Below are 22,205 nucleotides of genomic sequence, written 5' to 3' on the forward strand. Positions count from 1 at the left end.
GTTAAAAGAGAGGTGTTAAAAAAAGGTAGGTGGGCTGTAAGGGAGTAAAGCAGAGACAAGGAAACCAATTTCCTAATAAGACATCATGGTTGTGGTATTATTAGTCACACTTTGTGAGAGATAAGGAAGCTATTAAAAGTATGTGATATAAGGGGGTTCTTGTCAGCAGAAAAGAACACAGCAACCCTCACTACAAAGTGAGCAGTGCAGATGTTGGCCACAGGAGAGTCCTCTGGATATGAGACAGATTGAGTGTCAGATACAGCAGCATCAACAGCACAACCCTTCCTTTGTGTAGTGCCCATTGAGCCTAAATTTAACTCCTGCACCATTTTCTGTGCCAATTGGCTAACTCTTCTACAGCTGTTCTATAACCTCTTCACAGGTGACTGTTCTGGCTGCTGCAGAAGGATCATACAATCAATCTGATTTTTCCTGTGGATTGTATTTCATAGCCTGGGAAATGGGAGTAGTTTTAAGGCAGTTTTGTTATGTGGTACATCCTGGTACTGGCTCTTTATATAAATTGCCTAACTTTCACCAATAAAAAGAGGATTTTTTGGGGTTTTTTCCCATCTATCTGATAAATGGAAATATTATTTGTTCATATGCATAGCTGATGCATAGGGTAATCAATAAGAGTCCTTGAATAGCCCAGATTATTGTTCTTTATTTCTAAGAAACTATGATATTATCACATTGCTTTATTAAACCACATCTCATTTATTATCTGCTATGGTTATTAATAGCTCTGCTAAATAATTCATTGTGTGAAATTAATTTTCAAGGAAACTACAAATCTGAAAAGCCATCTGCAAACACTGTCATCAAATGTCATTATTTCTGTGACTGCATGGGTGAAAACACATTTTTTAGGTTTGTTCCTGTCCTGTAGCTAGGTTCCAAGCTGGTTCCTATACAAGTAGTTGCAGATGCCACCTTCTCCTTAAGTAGCCTTTAACAATTCTTGCAACCCATGTTAAAGCTTTTCTGAAGAGTGACTTTGTCTTACTGTCATAATTTCTAGTGTGTGAAGTCTCATCTCTAGATATTATTAGCTTAAATCAGCCTCTATAATTTTCTCCTGAACCTTTTGCGAAGTTAATAGTATTTTTGTTTCCTCTGCAAAGTGAGAGAGCTTAGAAAAAGGCTTGATGATATTTTCTTATGACTTTCACATGTCCTCCTGTGATTTCTCATATATTTTCTGACCTCCAGAGCTGATCATAAAAAGGCTTTTATAATTTTACAATAACTTCTGTTTCTTTTTCTAGTTCTACACTATGTGTCTAAGTATAGTGATTGTGACTGTCGGCTTCTGATTAATGGTTTCTAAAGCCAGGGACTGTGCTGTCAGACAGGTGGAATCTGATTTATGAAAACTTCAGCTGCAGAGGGACAGCTTAATAATAATTGGCTTTCCTGGCTCCCCATCAATTGCTTTATCACTTAAGATTAACTTCTGGAGGAAATAATATCAGCAAAACCATCTGGCTCTCCTGGCTTAGAGACTTTTACATGCTTAAATATTCCTTCCCATCTGACCACTTCCTTGAGTTACAAAGCATTCCTATTATCCTCACACTGTGGATACTTTCACTTAAGGAGTCCACACATGACTTATATTCCACCTACATGAAGGATGACTCCTCTCTTTCACAGTCCTGTCATCCTACGAGCAGGAAGGGGAGGCCTCTCATGTGCTAATGACGGAAGAGGCTGCACATTCCTGTGCAGCCTGTGGGAGAGGATATGCTGAAAAGGAAAGGAGGAAGAGACACAGACAGTTCCTCTTGATGGTCTGAAAGGAGTGGAAAATGAAGCAGGAGCCGGAACATGAATATTGCAGTGTAGGAATATTGTTAGAAGGAAAGGATCATGTGAAGGAAGGAATGCTTCCAAGGACATAGAGCCAAATCAACATCAGTTGAAGTGCAAGAAACTACTTCAGAAAGATCAGTTCAGAGACTAGAAGGGGCAAAGACTGATTAAAATTAGTTTTCCAAGGACAAAATACAGTTAGTCCCTGTCCACATTTTAATCCTACAAGACCATGACTTCAGGGCAATCAGAGTCAAGGACAGGGCTACTGTCTGTACAGTTAGTCTGTGGGTCTAACCAAGCATGACTCCCTCGTTGCTGTGCCAATATATTTTTTACTGATTTTCTGCATGAAATCCCAACCTGAGGCGTGGTGTCCAGTCTGCTTCTCCTTCTGCTATTCCCACTTATCCTTGTCTCTCGTTCCATCTGTCCTTTCCATGGACTCATTTTCCTCACAATTAAACATCTCAGTGTCCTGAGTAAGTTGTTCCCTCTTACTTCAGTTACATCCTAGTCTTTCTTAAATCATAATCTTAATAGTTTTGCAACCCTGTTTTTAATAGTCCCTTTGCTTCTGTAGAGACAGTAAAGTTAATTTTTGTTGCATTGGACTACTTTTTTCACCCAGTAGCATGTTGTAATTTCCACTCTTGCTGGGTAATAAGCAGAAAATACTATTCTACAACTATTAATAACTACCTATTTTTCTGAGAAGATAGAAAAGTTGTCCCTGCAACAACCTGGACAGAAATTATTTCCTTCACGTGACAGCAGAGAAAAAAATTGTTTACTTGCTTCCTGTTTTAATGCTCACTCCTTCAGAGTCACATGGAGTCCTCTCATTTCAGTCAGAAGATAAATGTTATACCACAACGGTACAGCAGCCAGAATGGTTTGAGTACATTTATTTTCCTATGTCACTTGCAGTCAAGTGCTGGCACCTAAAACACATGTTTTAATTCTGTCGCAAGACATCTCCAGCAGAACATCTGTGTCCATTCACTGCAATTTCACTGCACAGAGCAGACTGTGGCACTGGAAATTTTTGATCATATTGCTTGGCAATTACAATTACCACTTAGCAGTTCTGCGCTCATCCCTTATTTCCTGCCTTCTAGCAGTTAATCTGCCTGACCTGATCAGAAATATGACCTGACAAAAAAAACATTCCCTGGAGATGGTTGCTCAGTGTCACTGTCACCTCCCTGCAGCCCCTACTCAGCTCATGTGCAGCCCAGCAGAGGAGTTGTGTCCCTGCCAAGAGTAGCAGTGAGCTAAAGGGCAGGGGTGCTGTAACCAGACATGGGTGTTTGAGCTGAAATAACAACTAATGGGACACAATGCACTTTTCTGTGCAGATCTGTACCACTTTGGATTCTATCTGTACCACTTTGGATTCTATCTATTTTCACTGCTTCTGTGGCAGCCCTGTCAGTGCTGCCTGCAGAGACAGGGCTGTGCACAGACAGACACCGACTGCTCCAGGGGAGGTGTACCTTCTGTGGGATATAAGGCACTCAGCATAATCTGCTGGTGTAAATATGCATTTTAACACTGCTTCCTAGCCACTCAGAATCAATCATGCTTACCATGACTGCTTACTCAGCAACGTTATCAGATCTCTTGTCACTTACAGTTTTGCTGTTTAGGCATTCATTTTACATAAAAGATCTGCTTTTTTTAGAGCATGCATTGCAATTCTTCCTCATCTGTTGTTTTTTGGTAATTCAATGAAATACATTTGCACAAAAGCAGAGGACAAAATACACTCTTGGAAATACATAGCTATATATATCTATTTTTCATTTTATGAACAAGAAGAATTCTAAATGCTTCTTTGTGTAACTCCTTCAAATAATCTTTATTTGAAACAACTTTAATAATAAATATGCTGAAAATGTCTTGGGTGCTGAAAATCTGTCAGGAGTTTGTAGGTTTCCTATGCCAGGTGTTCCCTGTAAGTCAGAATAACATGTGTTTCTTTCCCCAGACGCTGAACATTATCTTTGAAAAAATCCCAGAAAACGAGAGTGGAGATGCCTGTCAAACTATTCAAGTTAATGTTCTGGACTGCGACACCATAGGCCAAGCCAAGGAGAAGAGCCTTCAGGCTTTCTTCAATAAGAATGGCTTTCTCTATGGTCTTCAGCTGGATGAAATTGGTCTTGGTAAGAGAATGTCACTATGCTGTATTTTCATGGAGTTTGCTGCTCTGTTGTGGAGTTATCTCATTAGGAACACCTACCTTTGGCTCTGATTCTTTTCAGAGTTCATAGAGCACATAGCTTTTTTGAGGAATTTTGAAGCAAACACTAGATTTATTTATGTTGCCAGTTAGAGACTGGAACTATATCTGCTTCACTTCTGCAAGGATGTCAGCGTTGCAATTAACAATGATGTTATTTATTCTGTGTATAGAAATTCCCTGTTCCTTTTCTGGGGTAAGAAAGGTGGCAGGCCCGTCCACCTAAGTACAGCTGGTTGGTTGGTACATTTTGCCAGGCGATGACATATCATGATTATCAAGTATTTTAGTCCCTATCTACTATTCCTCCTACCTCCCTTCCTTCCTTCCTACAGGCCTACATTGCCTTGATTAGAAGAGCCTTCAAATAAACCTCATTTATAGTCTGGCTTGGTTTATATAATAATTTGCCCGTGACTCACAAAGTCACCTACAATATCTGCAGATGTAAATAAGGCTGTACCAGCAGATGAGTCAAACCACCTTTCCTTGGTGGGTTTTCAAGAGCCCAAGGTCTGTAGCTATCACCACCATACCACTTCCCAGGTACCCTAGTAGGAAACCTAACTAACTCTGTATTGTTGGCATTTGTCACCTTCTGGACTGTTGGCATTTGTCACACTCTCTAAGATGTCGATACTTCCTCACCATCTCAGACTCTATGTTGGCAAGTGCTCATAATTTACTTTCATATCTGATGTCTTGATGTCTATATCCTTTACCAGTGCCTGACCACCCTTCACAAGTACTATGTCAGTCTTGTACAGCTCATTTTAGTGATCTCTTAGAAGTGGCTTGTGGAACCTTTCTTCTAATCCCAATGCAGCCTTTACAGCAGGACACACTTGTGCAGCAGAATAGTGATTAGGTGAAAGCACCTCCAAAAACTCTGCCTTGACCAACACAGAGTGAAGCACCAAAACCTGCTGAAAGGGAAGCCACCCAGGCTGTCACCCCAGAAAAGGAATCAGAAGTGTGAGAGTGCAAAACCACTTTCATGTGACCTAGCAAGGATAGAGAGAAGCAGCTCAGTTGGGAGTCACTGGTCCAAAAATAGTTGGGTGTTATTTTTCTTTACAAATGTCAGTACAGTGATAATGCCATTGGAGTGTAATTGTTTTCTGTTGCTGTCCTACTGCAGAACTTGTGTCTGAGGAGCAGCAAAGAGAATTGTTAGATATTGATGGCTCCTCAGAGGTGATGGATGATGGGATAAGGAAACTCAATACCATCGGCCATTACGAGGTAAGCACAGAAGCCAGACCAGTGAGTTGAGAAGATGTTTCTCCACAGCTCTCAAATGTGATCTGCACAGCTTGAAGTCATAGCTAAGCATCATCAACAGAAGGAAAGAATTGTGTGGCACACAACATTCTTGCCAATGAGTCATGTTTTCTGTTACTTTTCAGAGGTTTCCTTGTTGCAGGGTTGCTTGGTTCAAACATACCAGGTAAACTGTTACTTCTGTCAAGCATTTCATTTAAAACAAAATCTGAATTCCAGCTACGAGCATTGCCTTGGGTCTTTTTGAGTCTCTGCTGTTGAGATTTTGTTGCACCATGAGCAACTGTTTACCTCATCCTGCCTCATATTTTGATTATCTGAACAGGCAGTATTGATACTTTTGAAATCTCATTGTGAGTCAGAATAAAAAGGATTGATGGCTTTTCTCCCTCTTTTCTTGATACCTCCTATGTCAGTTTCCTTGCCTTTTTCTCTCTCTGTTTTTGCTTCCATCTGCTGTTGGCACTTGTACCATGTCTTCCCCTCTGCTTCCAGTTGCCCCTGTAAAGCAGTTGTTTGCCATGCTGCAATAATCTGTCCATCATTGCAACAACACACAAAACTGCAACTGGTGGCAGAGCCCTCCTGGGTGTAGCACACAGTGAAAGCAAAGCAAGCAGCATTTCCTCTCTGAGGAGTTTTCAGTGACACCAGTCAAAACAGAGAGTGAGATGTTGGAGGAAAATGTGCAGCAGGTGATTGGCCTCAGGTGATATGGAAGTTCACATGTGATGCTTACAGATGGATTTTGGAAATGGAGGTTATCATGCTGAGTGCTTTTACAGGTCTTTCCTCATGCCTCATTGAATTTGAAAGTCTGGCTCTTAACAAGTTCATAAATTTTTATTGATTTAGAAGTTTTGCTGCCATAGGTCTGTGCTGTGCAGTGCAGTATGGTGCTGAGGAACCTGAGCCAACACGGAACATGTTGCTGTCTGCATGAGCAAATACTGTGCCATCTATAGAGAAACAAGGATTTTTAGCAGAAATTTGTATCCTGGCCAGAGAACAAGGCTGCTTAGATATGAAGCAATGTCATTTGAAGTCACTTTACAGATTTCTGCAGGCATTTGTTGCTCTCCTCACCTCACAGGGGTTCAACAGTGAACCCAGATGTCCTGAGTCACCATCCAGTGGCTTTTCCTGTGCCTGTCTTGAATCTTGTCTATAGGTGAATGTGTGACCTCCTCCTTGTAGAGATTTTGTACAAATTAGGACATTGTAGTGTTGCAGTTTAGAGCCTGTACAGCACGGGTCAGTGTACATTTGAATTAGATTGGGTGTTGGAACTTCTGTCCAATACAGCAGTGCCTGCCCTCTTTACCACAGGCAGCTATTGCAGGTGCTCCCTGCTTTCCCCAGCAGCCTTCTGTATGCCTGGAGCTCATGGCATGCTGTGGCTCATGGGTGTCAGACCTCATGGCAAGTAAATCTGCTCCACTGGTCTCTGTCATCCCTGGGTATCTTTGTCCCAGCCCTTGTTTTGTCTGAGGTTTCTGCAGGCAAGGGTTTCCTGCAGATGCAAGTTAGGTAGGAGGCACAGTTGTTTTTGCAAAGCTGTAACTACACTAATTATAGCTTAGCAGCTGCCTTATGGAAATTGTACTGCATGTCTCTTCCATATTTTAGTTCACATTTTCTGACACTGACAAAATAATGTACATTTTAGGCAAAAGTGGCATTTTAGGCAGTGGCTTAGTGGCAAGTATTAGCCATTAGCATCTAGTTTATTTTCTTGTGTGCATATTGATGCAAAAAGGAATGTAAAAGTGTCTAGATAGCAAGAAAAAGGAACATTGCATACACTCTGTGAGGGCAGTAACATTGCCTTAGAAATTACAACTTACATTTCAACAATGCCTTGAGTTTTGTGACAAGCCTGAATTTTTCTTTTTGTTTACCAGCCTTAAATGCTAGAAAGTATCCAGATGTTTGAAATTGGGAAGTACCATCAAACGTTTTTAAGACACTGGAGTATGAGGGTTGTGTTGTGAAGGTCCCAGAGTCACCAGTCAATCTTGAAAAAGTACACTTAGTTTCTACACTGATTTTTAAAATATGCAAGAATGATGCATTTGCATTTTTGTGTAGTGCTTGTGAAGAGAAGAAAATCCACTGTTCTGTTAGACTCTGTTATGCCTCTGGCCTGTGTGCTACTTTTGCTCTATTTTTTGGCTCCTAGGAGGTTTCTCAATATGTTTATTTATGAGGTCTGTACTATCACTTCCATGAGAATAACCACAAGCCATGACAAGAAAGTTGCTAATTATCCTGACATCTCATTCCCCACACAAGAAGAGAGTTGGACAGTCACTTTCAGATCTGCTGTCCAGTCACAGATCTCCAGTTTCTCAACTGTTAAGAGTACCACACATTCCAGGAGCAGGCAGAGCCCCATCAAGCAAAACTGAATGTGATCCTGGGAGCTCACTGGCAAGGACTGGATTACAGTGAGGACAGGAGGCCTGGGGAGCAAGAGGCATAAAGACACACTACCATGTCTTCTGTTTTGCAAAGTAGCTGTATTCCATGTTGTCTGGATTGGAAGAGATCTCTCTTCTCCCTGTTTGTCCCCCTCAATAATGCAACTGACAAAGCAAAAATTTTTTCGGGTGTCCATGGGACCAGCCCATCACAAAAAGTGATTTAGGCAGCAAGATGCAAAAAGAAGGAGTTTTTAAATTTTTTTTTTAAATTGGATCATACTGTAAGAAACAGCAAGTATGGCTGCTGCAGTAATGATAAAGAGAAAGCATAGTCTACTCACTGCTAAAAGCATAATTTGTCCCAAAAATAAAACCTAGAGTGTGGGCTTTGGTCATGGCTGCTCTGCAGCAATGCCTCAGATCCTGGAGGGAAGCACAGTTCTCCCTGTGAGCTCTGCCATCTCCCTGAGGACAGAAGTCAACACATTTCAGCACTGAGCTGCCCTCCTACCTCTTGGGGAGGGAATGGAGGCAGCATGTGTCCCACATTGCTCTGGGAGGGGGTGAGCTGCTGGGTAGCACTGTTCCTGTTTATCTGTCTCCAGGGCCAAGTAGGAGGACTGTCTGGGTGTTGGTGTCCCCTCACAAGCTAGCCTTACAGCATATTCCTATTTGTAGTGTGGTTTTCAAGTGTTCTGTGCTATCTAAAATAGTTCTGAAAGTCTGTATGATAGATGGAATCTCTGCAAAAAAATCATAAAATAGATTGCATTTGCTTTCCAGGAGCAAATGTAAGTGCAGATTTTTTTGGCACAAGACACAGCTTTTGATAGAGTATCTTAATGTTTAAGCTGGTTTCTCACACCAGGCTGGCTGCCAAGGTTTAAAAAACACTTAAATTATTTTGGCAGAGATCCCTTCCTAGAACTGGCCGGTTGTTTTTGTAATTATAGAGGCAAGTACACTAGCACTTGGCAAGACTCAACATTTGATAGCAGAGCAGTGGTGTAGTTCTCAGTGGGAGCCATTTTTTAGTTACTCTTTGACAATAAAAGCATGGCTTGCCAGTTTGTTTTAAAGATAATGAGTAACATCCTGGCAACACTATAAATTTAGGGAAGGAGGAGGTAGATTTTCCTAGAAATCCCAAGATGGTAAGATATTGATCTTGATCTTACGGTGTAAAAATATTTTGCTCAGTTTGAAAATAGTTCTTGGGAGCACCAGGCTAAATCCTCAGAATGGCCCCTCCACAGGATATGGGTAGAACAGACTGAGCTGAAAGAAAGGGGAGCAGAAGAGAATTCACCTTTGTGTGCACCTCTCTGCCTCACCTTCCCATAAGATTTTGTTGCACTGGGTGCAGATAATTTAACCTGAGCAATCTATAGAAAAATGGATGCAAGAAACAGCACAGAGCAATACATGAAAATTAAAATGTCCACATATGGGCTGAACCAGAAAAATCAAAGGAAGGGAAAAGTCTTCAAGGCTGGTGCACTGGATGAGGTGGCTTCCCACATGGCTGGGTAGTGCTGAAGAGGTGCAGCCACTGCCCGTGCTGAAAGCCCAGCCCTGGCTGCCTGCTGAAGGCTGTGCACACTGTGGTGAGAACAAAGCAGGCTGGGCTGTCCTGCACTGCCACAGGCTGAGGGACAGAGGAAATGAAACTGGGGCTTTTGTGAATTCTAAGCACTTCTGTTTCAGCATGATATGTTTGTTTTTTCTTTCAGATTTCAAATGGAGCAACCATAAAAGTCTTCAAAAAGAAGGCAAATACCCGATCAGGTAACAAACTCACTGTGACCCATTTCAACTTTTGTGCAGAATGGTTGGGAATGCAGAGAACTGAGCTCTGACAGATTGTGTCTTGGGCAACAGGAGGTCAGAGGAATTGGTGCTTTGATATAGTTGAGCCAAATGAAGAGCCCTGGCTCTGGGCCACTGGCAGGCACAGTGGGCCTAAAAGGAAGAAAGAAGGCAAAGGAAAGGACAGAAGGGCTTACAGTCCTCAGCAAATGCTTGCCTAGAGATACAGGCTCATAGGCAGGAAAGCAGGACAGGGAAGTCCAGGTGACACAAAGAGAGGGAACAAGTCTCTCTGCTTGGTGTCCCGAGCTGTGCATCTCAGCCATAGTGCTGCACTGTGCAGAAACACAAATGATAAACCCCCACTGTTTGGGAATTTTCCTTATTCTCTTGAGTGTGTTTCTGAAAGCTTTGACTTCACTGTCTGAGCAGCATGTCAGTAGATAAAGGGTGCTTGCAGGGGGCCAGTTCATCTCACCTAGCCCTGTGATGCAGGTTGCTCTGACCCAGCTGGTGGATGAGGGTAGAACTTTCTGTAGGCCCTGTGAAGAAACACACTCCTAACATGTGTTTCCTTATCTTCAAAGTTAGGCGAGATGTGCATCTCTCCCTCAGCAAAGCTGAGGTTGTTTGTTCCCAGCCATTGTGTTCAAGCCTGACCTCAGCCCACCTGCACTCAGCGCTCCTAGAGGCTTAAACCACTGCAATCGTCTCATCTTGTCCTCCTTTCAGAGGAGCTGGGATTGCTGCCAGCTTACCCCAGCAGCAGATAGGATGCTGTATCATAGCGCTCCAAGCTACAGGTTGGCACTAGGGAGGTGCGCAGGGTCCATGCATTTCTCAGAGGCATCCCCCACACTGCAGGCAGGAAAGGATGACACTGACTCTGCTTGTTTGGCATCTTGGATGCACCCTGCTGCACGGCCCAGAGCCCAACAGAACTCACAAGCTTGTAGCTGTGTGTTTCATTAATGGCTCTCTGCTTTTGTTGTTTAGATGTGGACTACTCAGATGAACACTGTCATTTGGTGAGTTGAATCATTCCACTGCTAAGTGGTAGATTTAATACTAAGCTGTATTTGGATCTGTGTAATCTCTCTAATCTCTTTGTGACAGATTTTACCAGACTCGGAAGCAAACAAAGATGTGAAGGGAGCAGGTCACAAAGGAAAGCAAAAATTCAAAGTGAAAGAAATGTATCTCACAAAACTTCTGTCCACCAAGGTAAACTGTAAAGGCTTTATTTTGGGGGAGGGCTGGTGTTGGCTTGGATAGTTTGGCATAACAGAAACACAAACTAAACCAGAAGTAGTGCAGACTTCCTGAGTGTAAATCAAATGTTAAATGAAAAGGTAGCATGCAAAAATCACTGCGCTAACTATGGGGTATGACCATTTGCAAAGACAGACACATTTCAGGTTTTCTAATACTAGAGTTCTAAAATTGTCTGATTACACATAGTATCTCCTTAGTAAGCACAACCTTCTTCTCAGGTTAAAGAAAAAGGTTGTTGTTTAGCCTAAGGAAAGTGAGTTTTACCACAGAGTTCCATAGAGTGAGAATGAGCCCCTCTGGAATGACAGCTTTCATTCAACAATCTCCTCACTCTGCTCTAGAGTTTGCCCAGCTTAGAGATGACTTCTGAAGCCTGAGTTTCACGAGATACTGCCCACAAAATGAAATAATCTGTTATGGTTTCAGATTAGGCATTCAAAATAACTAGATTAACTTTAAAAGCAAGGTCCTTAGGATTTATAATATAAGTACCTAATTTATACAATGTGCATTGCTTAGGAATAAGTCCTGCTCACTCCCTCCCATAACGTGGTCTTGTTTCTGACTTAACTCCAAATGCTTAGAAAGCTCTTTGCAACAGCATATTGCATAAAATATTCATGGGTGCACAACACTGAGCTGTGCAAGAGGCCTGAAGGGATGATGATTTTAGCCTTCTTGCATTTAAAAGTCTATCAATCATTATTTAATTAGACTGTTGACAGCATCTGAAGTAATTTGGGACAGTCCCCAAAGTGAGAGTGAAGACTGGTCATTTCTCATTACCTGTGAAAACTAACACGAGCCCTCAGGAAATGCTGGAGTAAACCAGTAATGTCTTGGGGTGGAAGACTGAGGTACAGAAGAAAAGATCAGGCTTTTTAGAAACAGGCTTTTTAAAGGGCTTTAAATTAATCATCTTCTCCAAAGTAGGACACTGCCCTGAACAACAGAGCTGTGATATTCTTTGCTGTGAAATTCCTCTCATGATAGGCTGTGCACTAAAGGAAATTGCATCTCACCATCTCTCTCTCTGCTCCCCTCTCTCCCATACATGCACACAGACACAATCACAGAGTTTACCCCATGAAATGAACCGGCCAGAATTTATCAAGACCCTGGGATATGATTAAATCCTTCTTGTCAAGAGAAGATTGGGCTGAACTGAGTTTCAGAACAGATGTGAAGAAATAAAACACAAAACAGTGTTTTGCTCTGTTTGCCTCTACTGAAAAATAGTCTGTGATTATGTCAGGGAGTCCAGCAGCAAGCAAACTCTTCCTTTAATGAGCCAAGTATCTTTGCTTATGCATCAGAAATATCCAGTTTTCAGTTCTTCTCTCTAATATTAGTGTCTTATAGCACCCAAAGCTGTTATTCTAGAATTAGATCAAGTGCCAGAGCCACTTGGCTGTGAAGTGTTGATGAGCACATGTGTTGAGCTTGTGTCACAGATGGCACCTGGAAGACCAGTGCCCTAGGAAAGTGGCTAAACTGCTTTTTTCTCACCTCCCTCTTAATTCCAGTCACAAATTTCAAATGCTTTTAGCAACAGTGGCAACAGTATCCCAAGAGTGGATGTTGTCTTTATTAGCCCAAGTGGTTCTTCCCACCTGTGATTTATCACAGATTTTATCACCATGATTCTCCTCTAAGCAGAACAACGGGACATGTGACATATGGAAGGAGCGCATTGTGATGTGCTGTAGTTTCATTTTTGTTACTGTCTTGTTTGCCAATAACCTATGGCCTTGATGTTTGCCACAAGCATATTGTAATTTCAGTGCGTAGCTGTCCCGGGGCACACACAGCTCTCTGAGGTATTCTTTGCTTGTGTAATATTAACAAAATATTAACTTTGTTCCTTTTCAGGTGGCAATTCATTCAGTTGTTGAAAAGCTCTTCAGGAGCATTTGGAGTTTACCCAACAATAAAGCACCTGTTGCTATCAAATACTTTTTTGACTTTTTGGATGCCCAGGCTGAGAGCAAAAAAATTACTGATCCTGATGTGGTTCACATATGGAAAACCAACAGGTATGCCTACAGGATATACACAGGGGTGTGTGTGCTCTCTGAACATGTAGCTGCAAAAATGAAATGTGTCAGGTGTGAGCAGAAGAATATGATTTTGGCATGTCTGGGAATAAGATGTGGTTTGGCTTTGTGGATAACTGTAACTTTAGTGTATTGATTTAATACAACACAAACCACCAGAGCTTCGAGGTCTGTGCAGCCTGCACACCGACTTCACACTCTGAAAGAAGGAGCTGCAGAGTGGGAGCATTATTTGAAGCTGGGTGCCTGACAGATGTGTTTGCTCTGTAGCCTTTGTTCCCTGACCCCTTTTTTAGTGTGAAGAAGCAGCCAGGAATGTGCTTTGTTCCGTGAGTGCAGCTGCAATTAAGGACCATTTTAAAGCAGTTGTGCTACTTGAGTGGTTGATTTTAAAGATGTTTGTTCTTTCTCCTGTCTAGTCTTCCTCTTCGCTTCTGGGTGAACATACTGAAGAATCCCCAGTTTGTCTTTGACATTAAGAAGACTTCACACATAGATGGCTGTTTGTCTGTAATCGCACAGGCCTTCATGGATGCCTTTTCTCTCGCAGAACAGACACTGGGGAAGGTAATGCTGCCCCTCCAGTCTTCTCCTACTTTCTCAACCAATGTCTTTTTCAAATGTATAATGATAAAGATGATGAAATCCTGGATCTGCTGATATTGGGGGCAGAATTGTCAGGGGCCTAATTAAGCTGGGTTTCCATTCCTCGTTGCTCTGTCTCCTGAGACTGAAGAATTCACCAGTAGACAGATATAGCTATGAAAATGCCTTATTTATAGTTAACTGCTGCTTGTTTTCTCTGCAGTTCAGTTCTGCACAGTGTGTTTACACAATAGGTGGCAGAAGATGGAAACTGTAAAGTTCTAATGAAGTTTTACACAAATGTCTTAAAAGTATTAACATTATTTGATAAGTAGTCCAAATTTTCTGTCACACACCAGTGTGCAGAAAACACACACAATAAGCTAGTAGAAGCTGTAACAATACTGAAAGACCTCTGAAGATTGAAACAGTTCCTTTCACATATATTAGCTGCTCCCTTTTTATATGCAAAATTATTTGCTGGAGCAACAAGTTCAGGAATCTTACATTCAAAAACTCTTTAGTATAGTATCCAGAACTCCGGGGATCAGAAATACTTCCTTTTTCCCCAGGGTATTTTCCTTTTCTTTGGACCAAAGCAGGAGGCTTTTGTTCAGGCTCATACTACCAAGAAAACTTTTTAGCCAGAAACTTTTTAGCTTGAAAGAATTTAAATAAAAATGGACTAATTTCCTATGTGATCTAATCCAACTGCTTATCTGTTAAAGGTAAATAGCAATTAATGTGCTTGTTTCTCTTACTTTAGGAGTGAAGTATCATAAATTAAAGCTAATCACATCACTTCCTTGATGGAAAAACTGCAAATGAGCATGGTTGTTAGGTTTCTATGTTTAACATCCACTGTGCAGAATTGTTGAAACAACAGCTTCTGTTAGCTATTTGAAAAGGGGTGCTGAAACCTGATAAAGGTTTGCAATGCAGCAAATCTTGTGACCTTTTAGTACTAAAGTGTATTTACCTTCATGATTTTTAGGTTTTTATCTTGAGACATCTTTTAGCCATTTAGAAAACAAACATTTAAATTACTTCATCACACATTGGAAGCAGTGGTGACAACATAACACAAGGTTATGTCATTTATTGCCTAGAGCTTAAACAGGAAACTACCAGCCCCCACTTTTACATTCTGAAAATCAGTTTTCCAGGTGGGGCTTTGGCTCCTATCACAAGCATCAGCACTTATTTCCTCAAATGAGCCTAAAGCTCCTGGATAGGTTAATGCTGACCGGGGTTGTTGAAGTCCTGGGGTGAAGAAAAATCCCTTTGGCTTTGTGTGTCTGGCTGTCAGTTCTCCATGCTCTCAAACCCCTGAGGGAAAGGAGTAGTAGGGACCAAAGAGATTCAGGGGAACCTCTGCCAGGACAGCACCTAACAAGACTCTCTGGTGTGTCACTGCCAGGGAACTTTCCTTTCAGCAGTACTGCTGTATCTTGAATGTAAATTGGGTTTTGGCCTCAGACCCTTTGGTTCAGCTTTCTTAATCTTTCATGTCTAGGAATCTGTAAGGAAGTGAGAAAGAAAAATATGTCTGGGGAACAAAAAGTCATCAATTCTGATGTCAATAGAAATAATTACATGGCAATTGTCATGAAACACAATACACTATTAGTGAAATCCTGCCTCTGGTTTGCATCTTTGTTTCATAATCTTGGTTCCTTGCATATAAGCACAGCAAAGAAAAATGAGTCACACAGACACAATTAGATGTAATTAACTGTGTGGAGGTGGAACATTAGGAAATCTGTGCTGTGAAAAGTTACAAGGCTTCAATTTTTTTCTTTTAAGGAAGCACCGACAAATAAACTTCTCTATGCTAAGGACATTCCTCTCTACAAGAAGGAGGTGAAAGCGTACTACAAAGCCATCAGGGATCTGCCTCCATTGACCACTGCAGAGGTTGAAGAATTTCTAGCTCAGGAATCTAAGGTATGGTTGAGAAGCAGCAACTTCATTTGCTTTCATGTTAAGTTGTTGTTTTTTTTTTTTTTTAAGGAGAAGTGTCTTACCAGAACTGTTGTCTGTTTTAGAAACATGAAAATGAATTTAATGAGAAAGTGGCCTTGTTTGAAATCTACAAATACATAGTGAAATACTATGATGAGGTAAGCACATCTGGAATTTCAGCTGAATCATTAATGTGGGGTAACATAGTAACCAAGGGCTGGGTGCCACTCCCAAGGCAGCCCCTCCGTAATGCAGCCGTGGCTGCTGCTGAGCTGGGAGGGGCTGGAGCAGCACAGCCCCCAGGGCGGTTGCAGCCCCCACCCCTCCGAGGGGGCACAGGCCAAAGGTTTGTCAGTGCCCTTTACTGTCACTGCTGCATTGCACAGAGACAGTAGCAATAACATATTCCCTGCAGTTTTGAGGAAGTTCCTATATAGCCAAGGCTTCTTGCTATACTGTGTTTGCAGAGTCTCTGCAAATGCCTGTCACAACTCCTGTGCATGCACTCAATTTCCCTGGAGGCTCAGAATCAGATTAGACTGTAGCACCAGGGTTCTTGATTTAACAGTCAGTGCAAACACCTCAGTGGAGCACACAGCCTTAAAGCAAGAGGTGTCTGCTTCTTTTCCATCATAGCTGTCTTAATGCTCTCCTCTAATAGTCTTTCTCTTAAAAAGAAGCAGCTATAGTTTCCAGTCCCTGCTATTACTAACAAAAGAAATCTTTTCTCAGCTGAAAGTACTTAGTCACAGGCTACCTCTAAGCTGCTTTCTAAGAAAATCCCTGTCCTCCACTTTGCATGACAGGATTCTCCACTCCATTTTGTTCAGCATCCTTAACAGAGGCTGCGTGTGCCTGTGCAGGGACTCAGATAAGAGCCAGCTGGGGTGTGTTGCCTGAAGGCCTCCTTATGCTTCCAGCAGGTTGTCTGGGTTTCCCAGCAACCAGGCCTTTCTCTCTTTCATCCTCAGTAGCACAGCACCAGCACTTGCTGTAGCCATCCAGCTCTCAGTCACCTGTTAGCTGGCTTACCACTTCTGATCTCTAACATTCCAAATTACCTGGATTCAGCATCAAATCTTCGCCTCTTGAAACAAGCTTGGGATGATACTCAAAATGGCATCATCCTTTATTAAGCTCATTAAAATGATTGATACAGGAGAATCCAGTGTACTTTCTAGTCTTAGTGCCCATTTTTGCTTTTTTGAAGCTAGTACTTGCTAAACATAGCCCATCCTTAGAAGGAAATCTTCCCTCTGCTCTTCCCCCCCTGGCCTTTGACTGGGAGCAGCTAAATCTCTTTCATTGTTTACTGAGACCTGTCCCTGTGTAGCATTGCCAGCAGAGATTTCAGACAGCAGTAGTGCTCCATTCTATCACCTGGGCCAGAGACAAGTGGGTGAGTTAGAGGAAAAGAGGCAGTTTATTGCTCTTGGCTTATAGGGCAGAGGAAGAGAAATGAAATACCACTTGGAAATCTTCTGTAGGGTAAAAGCTGGATCACTGGCCTTGCCTCACACTCTGAGAGATGAGCATGTGTTGGGTTTGTTTTGGATTTTTTTTGCTTGGCTCAGTCATTCTTTTGTGGAAGTGTTGCAAATCCTGTGATCAGAATGACTTGAAGGGAAAACTACCAAAATAAAGTGTTAAAGTCGGAGAAGAATGTTTACAGATAAGCAGGCACTCAATGCATTTTTCTGTCAGTAGTTGTACAGAAAAACAGGCTTTATAAAACAGCAAGTAAAATAAGCATTAAAAAAATTATTCTCTCTTTTGCTAATTGTTAACAGATTATCAGCAAACTCGAGCGAGAACGGGGGTTTGAAGAAGTCCAGAAACAGCTCCAGCAAGTAAAAGCCTTATTTGATGAAAAGAAAAAATGCAAATGGCATTGAGCAGAGCACTGACTCACAGCACCACTGTGGGGGATTTTCTATTAGTGCTACTGCTCCCAAAACTGTTTTGACTGACTTTGTGTACAGGGTTTGAAACGTTTGGACACTCTTCTCCGCTCTGACCATTCCACATAATCGACGATTGGGAGTGAAATATGGGCATGGTTACATATTCACACAGGGGCATGTGAAAGTGAACCTAATGTTGGCAGGGTCAGCATTTTTAGGTACTTGAGCACACATAACCCTTTGGTTCAAAAAAAACATCTAGTAAGCTTTTGGCTTACTTTAAAATAAGGTCATAGGAGATGTGCAAAATACACTGTAAGTTCAGAGTTGCCCACGTGAACTTGCAAGTTGCTTACCTCTTTTTTTTAAGAGAAAAAGCTGATGTTTGACCACATCCTTTCAGCAGCTTGGCAAACTGTGAGGGTGAGAATACGGGTCAGCTGCAGTTTCCTTCCTTCCAGTCAAATGTTCGCTAGATCCTGTTCAGAAAAAATAAACCACCAAAAAAACAAACAAAAAAAAAGAAAACTACCAAAACAAAAGAAAAATACAAAAAAAATCTCAACCTCAAACACATCAAAAAAACCCAACAACAACCTGGCACCAAAGTGACACTGAGGATAACTGTGTTTAGCAGACACAGTGGGTCTGAGGTTGGAAGGCCAAATGCCACATGGCAGACTTACCTTTGTTAGGTTAGAAATTCCATGTCCAAAGTGAAGCAAACCACTGAGAGGAAGAGGTGAGGGGAGGCTTTTGGAGAAGCGCATTCAGCTACCATCAGTCTGTGTTTACATTTTTGACTTTTCCATCCTTAAATAAGCTGTGAAACACTTGTGAGCAGCTTCACAGCTGAAACTGCACTGCATCAGGACACTTGTGATTTGATGAAGCAGCTGCCCATGGCTGCACTTTGGTGCACAAAGCTGTACTCAGGTGCATGATTAGCCCATGCATCAGTGTGATGGTCCTGGCCAGCCATGCTATCTGTGTACAAGGGCCTCACAGACCTAAAGCCAGCATGTGGGGGGTCAGCTCAAAGGTTGGTTTAATAATATTTAAGAACAGGAAGACTGGGGTTTGAGATACTGATACAAACTTGCTGGGGTTGGGCTGGGGAGGGGTAACTGTCTGCCTTAGTCCAGCTGGGGTTTTTTGAGGCTTGGCCATTTTGGAATAAGGTGTCCATTACCCTTGCATTGGTGGGTAAAGTCGGCCCAGCTGACAAGCAGGGGCATGGCTGTGCTGCTGGGATGGGGCTGGGGCAGTGGCTTCTGAGCAAAGCCACAGAGGAGCAGCCGTGGCTCCAGCTCTGCTACAGCACCAGCACAACCCTACCCTCTCCTACAGAGCTGAAATGGTTTGTCAGCATGGACTCTACTTCAGCCACAGGAGGCACGTTCTGAGGCTGTCACGTGCCCTTAGATTAGAGGTAAGGCATTCATGACAAGGAGATACATTTATACACATTTCTGGAGAGATCCACCACTGCAGGTGAGTGATGTAGCACAGTGGCCCATGGGAGAGGGCAGAGCTGTCACCTGCCTTGGCAGTGGGAAAGGTGCCATGGGCTGTGAATGGCACAGGTGGCCCAGGTTTGGTACAGAAAGCCAGTGCTGGGGCTGTGAGCAGCCAGAGCTGTCTGCACAGGGTTCCCAGGCAGTGGAAGGGCACACGGTGCTGAGCTGGAGGAGCCCCAGAGCTCAGGCATCGGTGCTAATGCCGCCTGCCCTGGTCACAAAGGCAGCTGGTCCCAGGCACAATCCCAGTGGCAGAAGCAAGGCAGGCTGTTAATGTGGAGAAAAGTAAACACAAAACAGGGTCCTGCTGCTCTGCCCCCTCCCTACCATGTGATTGCACAAGTTGTTCCTCTTGCATACCAGAGAGGGCAGCCACCAACCAACCCATACTGTGATGGCTTTGTTGGTTTCTTTTTTTAATTCAAGTCTTACACTTGCTATTAAGTTTACACTTTATACTTGATGGAATGTATGGCTTTGTTCAGGACACTGCACTACAATGTTGCAGTACTTTCAGCAGTTCTCTGCCTGGCACAATGTATTTTGATAAGTTCAATTTTGATTGGAAAAAACCCCACACACCTCTAACCTATCTTGCCCTCTGTCCTAAAAGAGTGGACCATGGCTTGACTAGCACTTAAGCTTGGAATACCTGCACGTAAGGGCTTGATTTTTATTGTTCTTAATCTAACCTTTTAAAGCAGCATCAATTAAATAGAAAAAGCACAGTAATTGATACTGAAGGAGAGGCAGGAGTGGATTATACTTTCCAGTTAGTTCTCTTCTGCTTCTGGTGTTTGCTGGCAGTGCATTCAAATGAACTGTGATAGTTTTGTTCAACAGTAACCTTCTGTACAGGCAGAAAAGACAACTCCAACATTTCTGCTTGAAAAGCTGTAAAATATAATCTGTTTGCGTGGGTCTGATCCTGTGAACTTCACTATATGTGTTTATATTGATGAGGAAATGAAAATCAGTCCTATTCTGTATTTGTACTACTGCTTGTTTGCTACAATAGCTTTAATGATTTCTAGAGATTAAGTATGTGTTGAAGCAGGCCCTGTAGCTTTACCTACAGCCTGGAATAGGATTATTGCCTTTTATTCAAGCCTCCTAAACAGTGTCACTCTGTTAGTAAACCATTTTTAAGTCATACTGGGACTTTGTAACCCATCAAGTGGATCTCACTAAGTGATGTGAAGTATAATTAAGTGATTGTGGCTCTTTTGGTAGGTTTGGGTCAGCACACAAAACATTGGCACACCTTCTGTATCTGCAATTTGTCATTACTGTCACACAGAGAAAAAGAACCACCTCTGACTATTATGGGTAATATGGCAACACAACAGTTCTAATCACATCCTCAGAAATGAAAAGCAAACTTCTCTTCAACTTTCCATGTTTACAGGCAAACTGCTATGGCAAACAGCGTGTTTCTAACACTAGCTTACAGAGCATTATTTTGCAGTCATCTAGTTTGAAGTCAAACCTTACTAATGTGTAAAGTAATTCCTGTTGTACAGAAGTTAATCTGTTGTTTAAAATGAATGGTTAAAAAAGTGCAAAAGACAAATACATGTTGGTGTTTGTATGGGTTTATCTAGAATAAAAGCATTTGGAAGTTAGTTTGATTGTGTACTTTAAAATGGCTTCAAGAAAGCAAACACAGCTGGTAACAATGTAAGGTCATGCAAGGAATGGAGTGTAAGACACAGAGTGGCATCAGATGAGAAGCAGTGCTGCAGCTCCAGCCCTGCAGGGGTGCAGGACAGAGCCATGCAGGTCAGCACAGCACACTTCCATCAGCCTGAAATTGGGAAGAAGAGGAACAGGATGGTAGAATATAACTTCTGATGATGCTGGGGAGGGGAGGCACTGGCCTAAATTCCAGCAGCTGCAGAGTCTGAATGGAGGGGGATTCCCTGGGCCAGAGGAGTCCCAGCTGCCTTCCCACCTGGTGGGAAGCAGCAAAAGGCCAGGGACAGGTTGATTGTGCAATGCCTGCCACACCTCCAAAAAGCCTTCAGGATATTCACTTCAACTGCATCACTCAAAGGCTCTGAGGGTGATGATACTTTTAAAAAACTAAACATGTTAAAAAGGATGATAACCCAGTAATCCTTCTTTCAGGAGAAGGTGCTTAGGGACAGGAAATAAGCTTTCACACAGAAAGCCTGGGACCAACTGGGAAAGGTAGCCCACAGACCGGGTGCTGACCATCATTCCTCCTCCTGCTATTACCCCTTTTCTGCCCTCCAAGTCTTACCTGGTTTGTATAAACCTCCCCTGACAGCAGAGAGCACGTTGCCGACACAACCACGGCTGGGGACAGAAACATGAAGCTGACAACAGTGGTTCCGTGCTAGTAGATGCTGGTGACCATCCTGTTTGGCAAAGCTGGCTCTGGCACAGAGAGTTACTTTGTACAAGTTCATACTGCAGGAGCAGCACAAATAGCTCCCCTTACTTCTAATAGCTACACTGTTTTCCTCAGAGAAGTTTAACAAATTCCCCAAGAATGCATAAACCCTGGTTTAGGAATGGTATTGCTTAATTTAGTTCTCCCACTGACACGATGGAAACCATGCTCTGCTCTCCCAGTGCCTCACCTCCCCTCCCCTGAGGCAGGATAGAGAGAATTGGAGGCAGAAAACGTAAAGATCATGAGATCTTTACTCATGAAGAAAAGTAAGAACAACTTACTGGGAACAGCAATGAGATAAGAAAATGATCAGTAACAGGAACAATACTAATGACAGAGGGTGGAAGGGAGGCAGATTTACACGTGATTGCTCACTACATCGCGCCTGGCATGCTACATGAGCCAAAAGGATCCCCTGACCATGAGCCTGGAAAATGAGGTGGTGTAGAATAACCCCAGCCACAGCCCCCCTGGTACTGCAAAAATTAACCCTGTCCTGGCTGGAACCAAGACAAATCCTTATACTTACACACTATGGAAAGTGAAAAATGCAGCCTCTGGAGAGAAGAATTGAGTCAACGCCGGTGTCATTCCTTTGCTATTCCTACAGTCTAACAGCAATACTCAATAACCTATTACAAGAGATTGCACAGTGTATTCTCACTGTCCCATGTTTTTGTTGCAGTATTTTGAAAACAACAACAACGACCACAAACCAAATACAAACAAACAAAAACTTAGATTAAAAAATTCCTCCAGTTCCAGGAAAGTCATTATTACTGGATTATCAGGTAAAAAAATTAAGATAAATAATTGATCCTTCACAAATTTCTGGACTGATTATGAACTGAAAAAAAATATATTCAACCTAGAATAAATATTTTTGTTG

General features: G+C 42.4%; 1 protein-coding gene across 1 annotated transcript in view; it reads left to right on the forward strand.

The window, feature by feature from the left end:
• PLXNC1 (plexin C1) overlaps positions 1–20,519 on the forward strand; it is a gene marked incomplete at its 5' end in the record, with an annotated part of 70,607 nt that extends 50,088 nt beyond the window's left edge. Inside the window, 10 exons of the mRNA XM_031057555.1 lie at positions 3,815–3,992; positions 5,211–5,314; positions 9,513–9,567; positions 10,585–10,616; positions 10,705–10,812; positions 12,736–12,899; positions 13,340–13,487; positions 15,312–15,452; positions 15,554–15,628; positions 17,261–20,519. Coding sequence (XP_030913415.1) covers positions 3,815–3,992; positions 5,211–5,314; positions 9,513–9,567; positions 10,585–10,616; positions 10,705–10,812; positions 12,736–12,899; positions 13,340–13,487; positions 15,312–15,452; positions 15,554–15,628; positions 17,261–17,365 — 1,110 coding nt within the window. The remainder of the gene's footprint in view (positions 1–3,814; positions 3,993–5,210; positions 5,315–9,512; positions 9,568–10,584; positions 10,617–10,704; positions 10,813–12,735; positions 12,900–13,339; positions 13,488–15,311; positions 15,453–15,553; positions 15,629–17,260) is intronic.
• Positions 20,520–22,205: the final 1,686 nt, after the last annotated feature.

Source organism: Geospiza fortis, unplaced genomic scaffold (assembly GCF_000277835.1).
Source record: "Geospiza fortis unplaced genomic scaffold, GeoFor_1.0 scaffold186, whole genome shotgun sequence".
NCBI lineage: Eukaryota > Metazoa > Chordata > Aves > Passeriformes > Thraupidae > Geospiza > Geospiza fortis.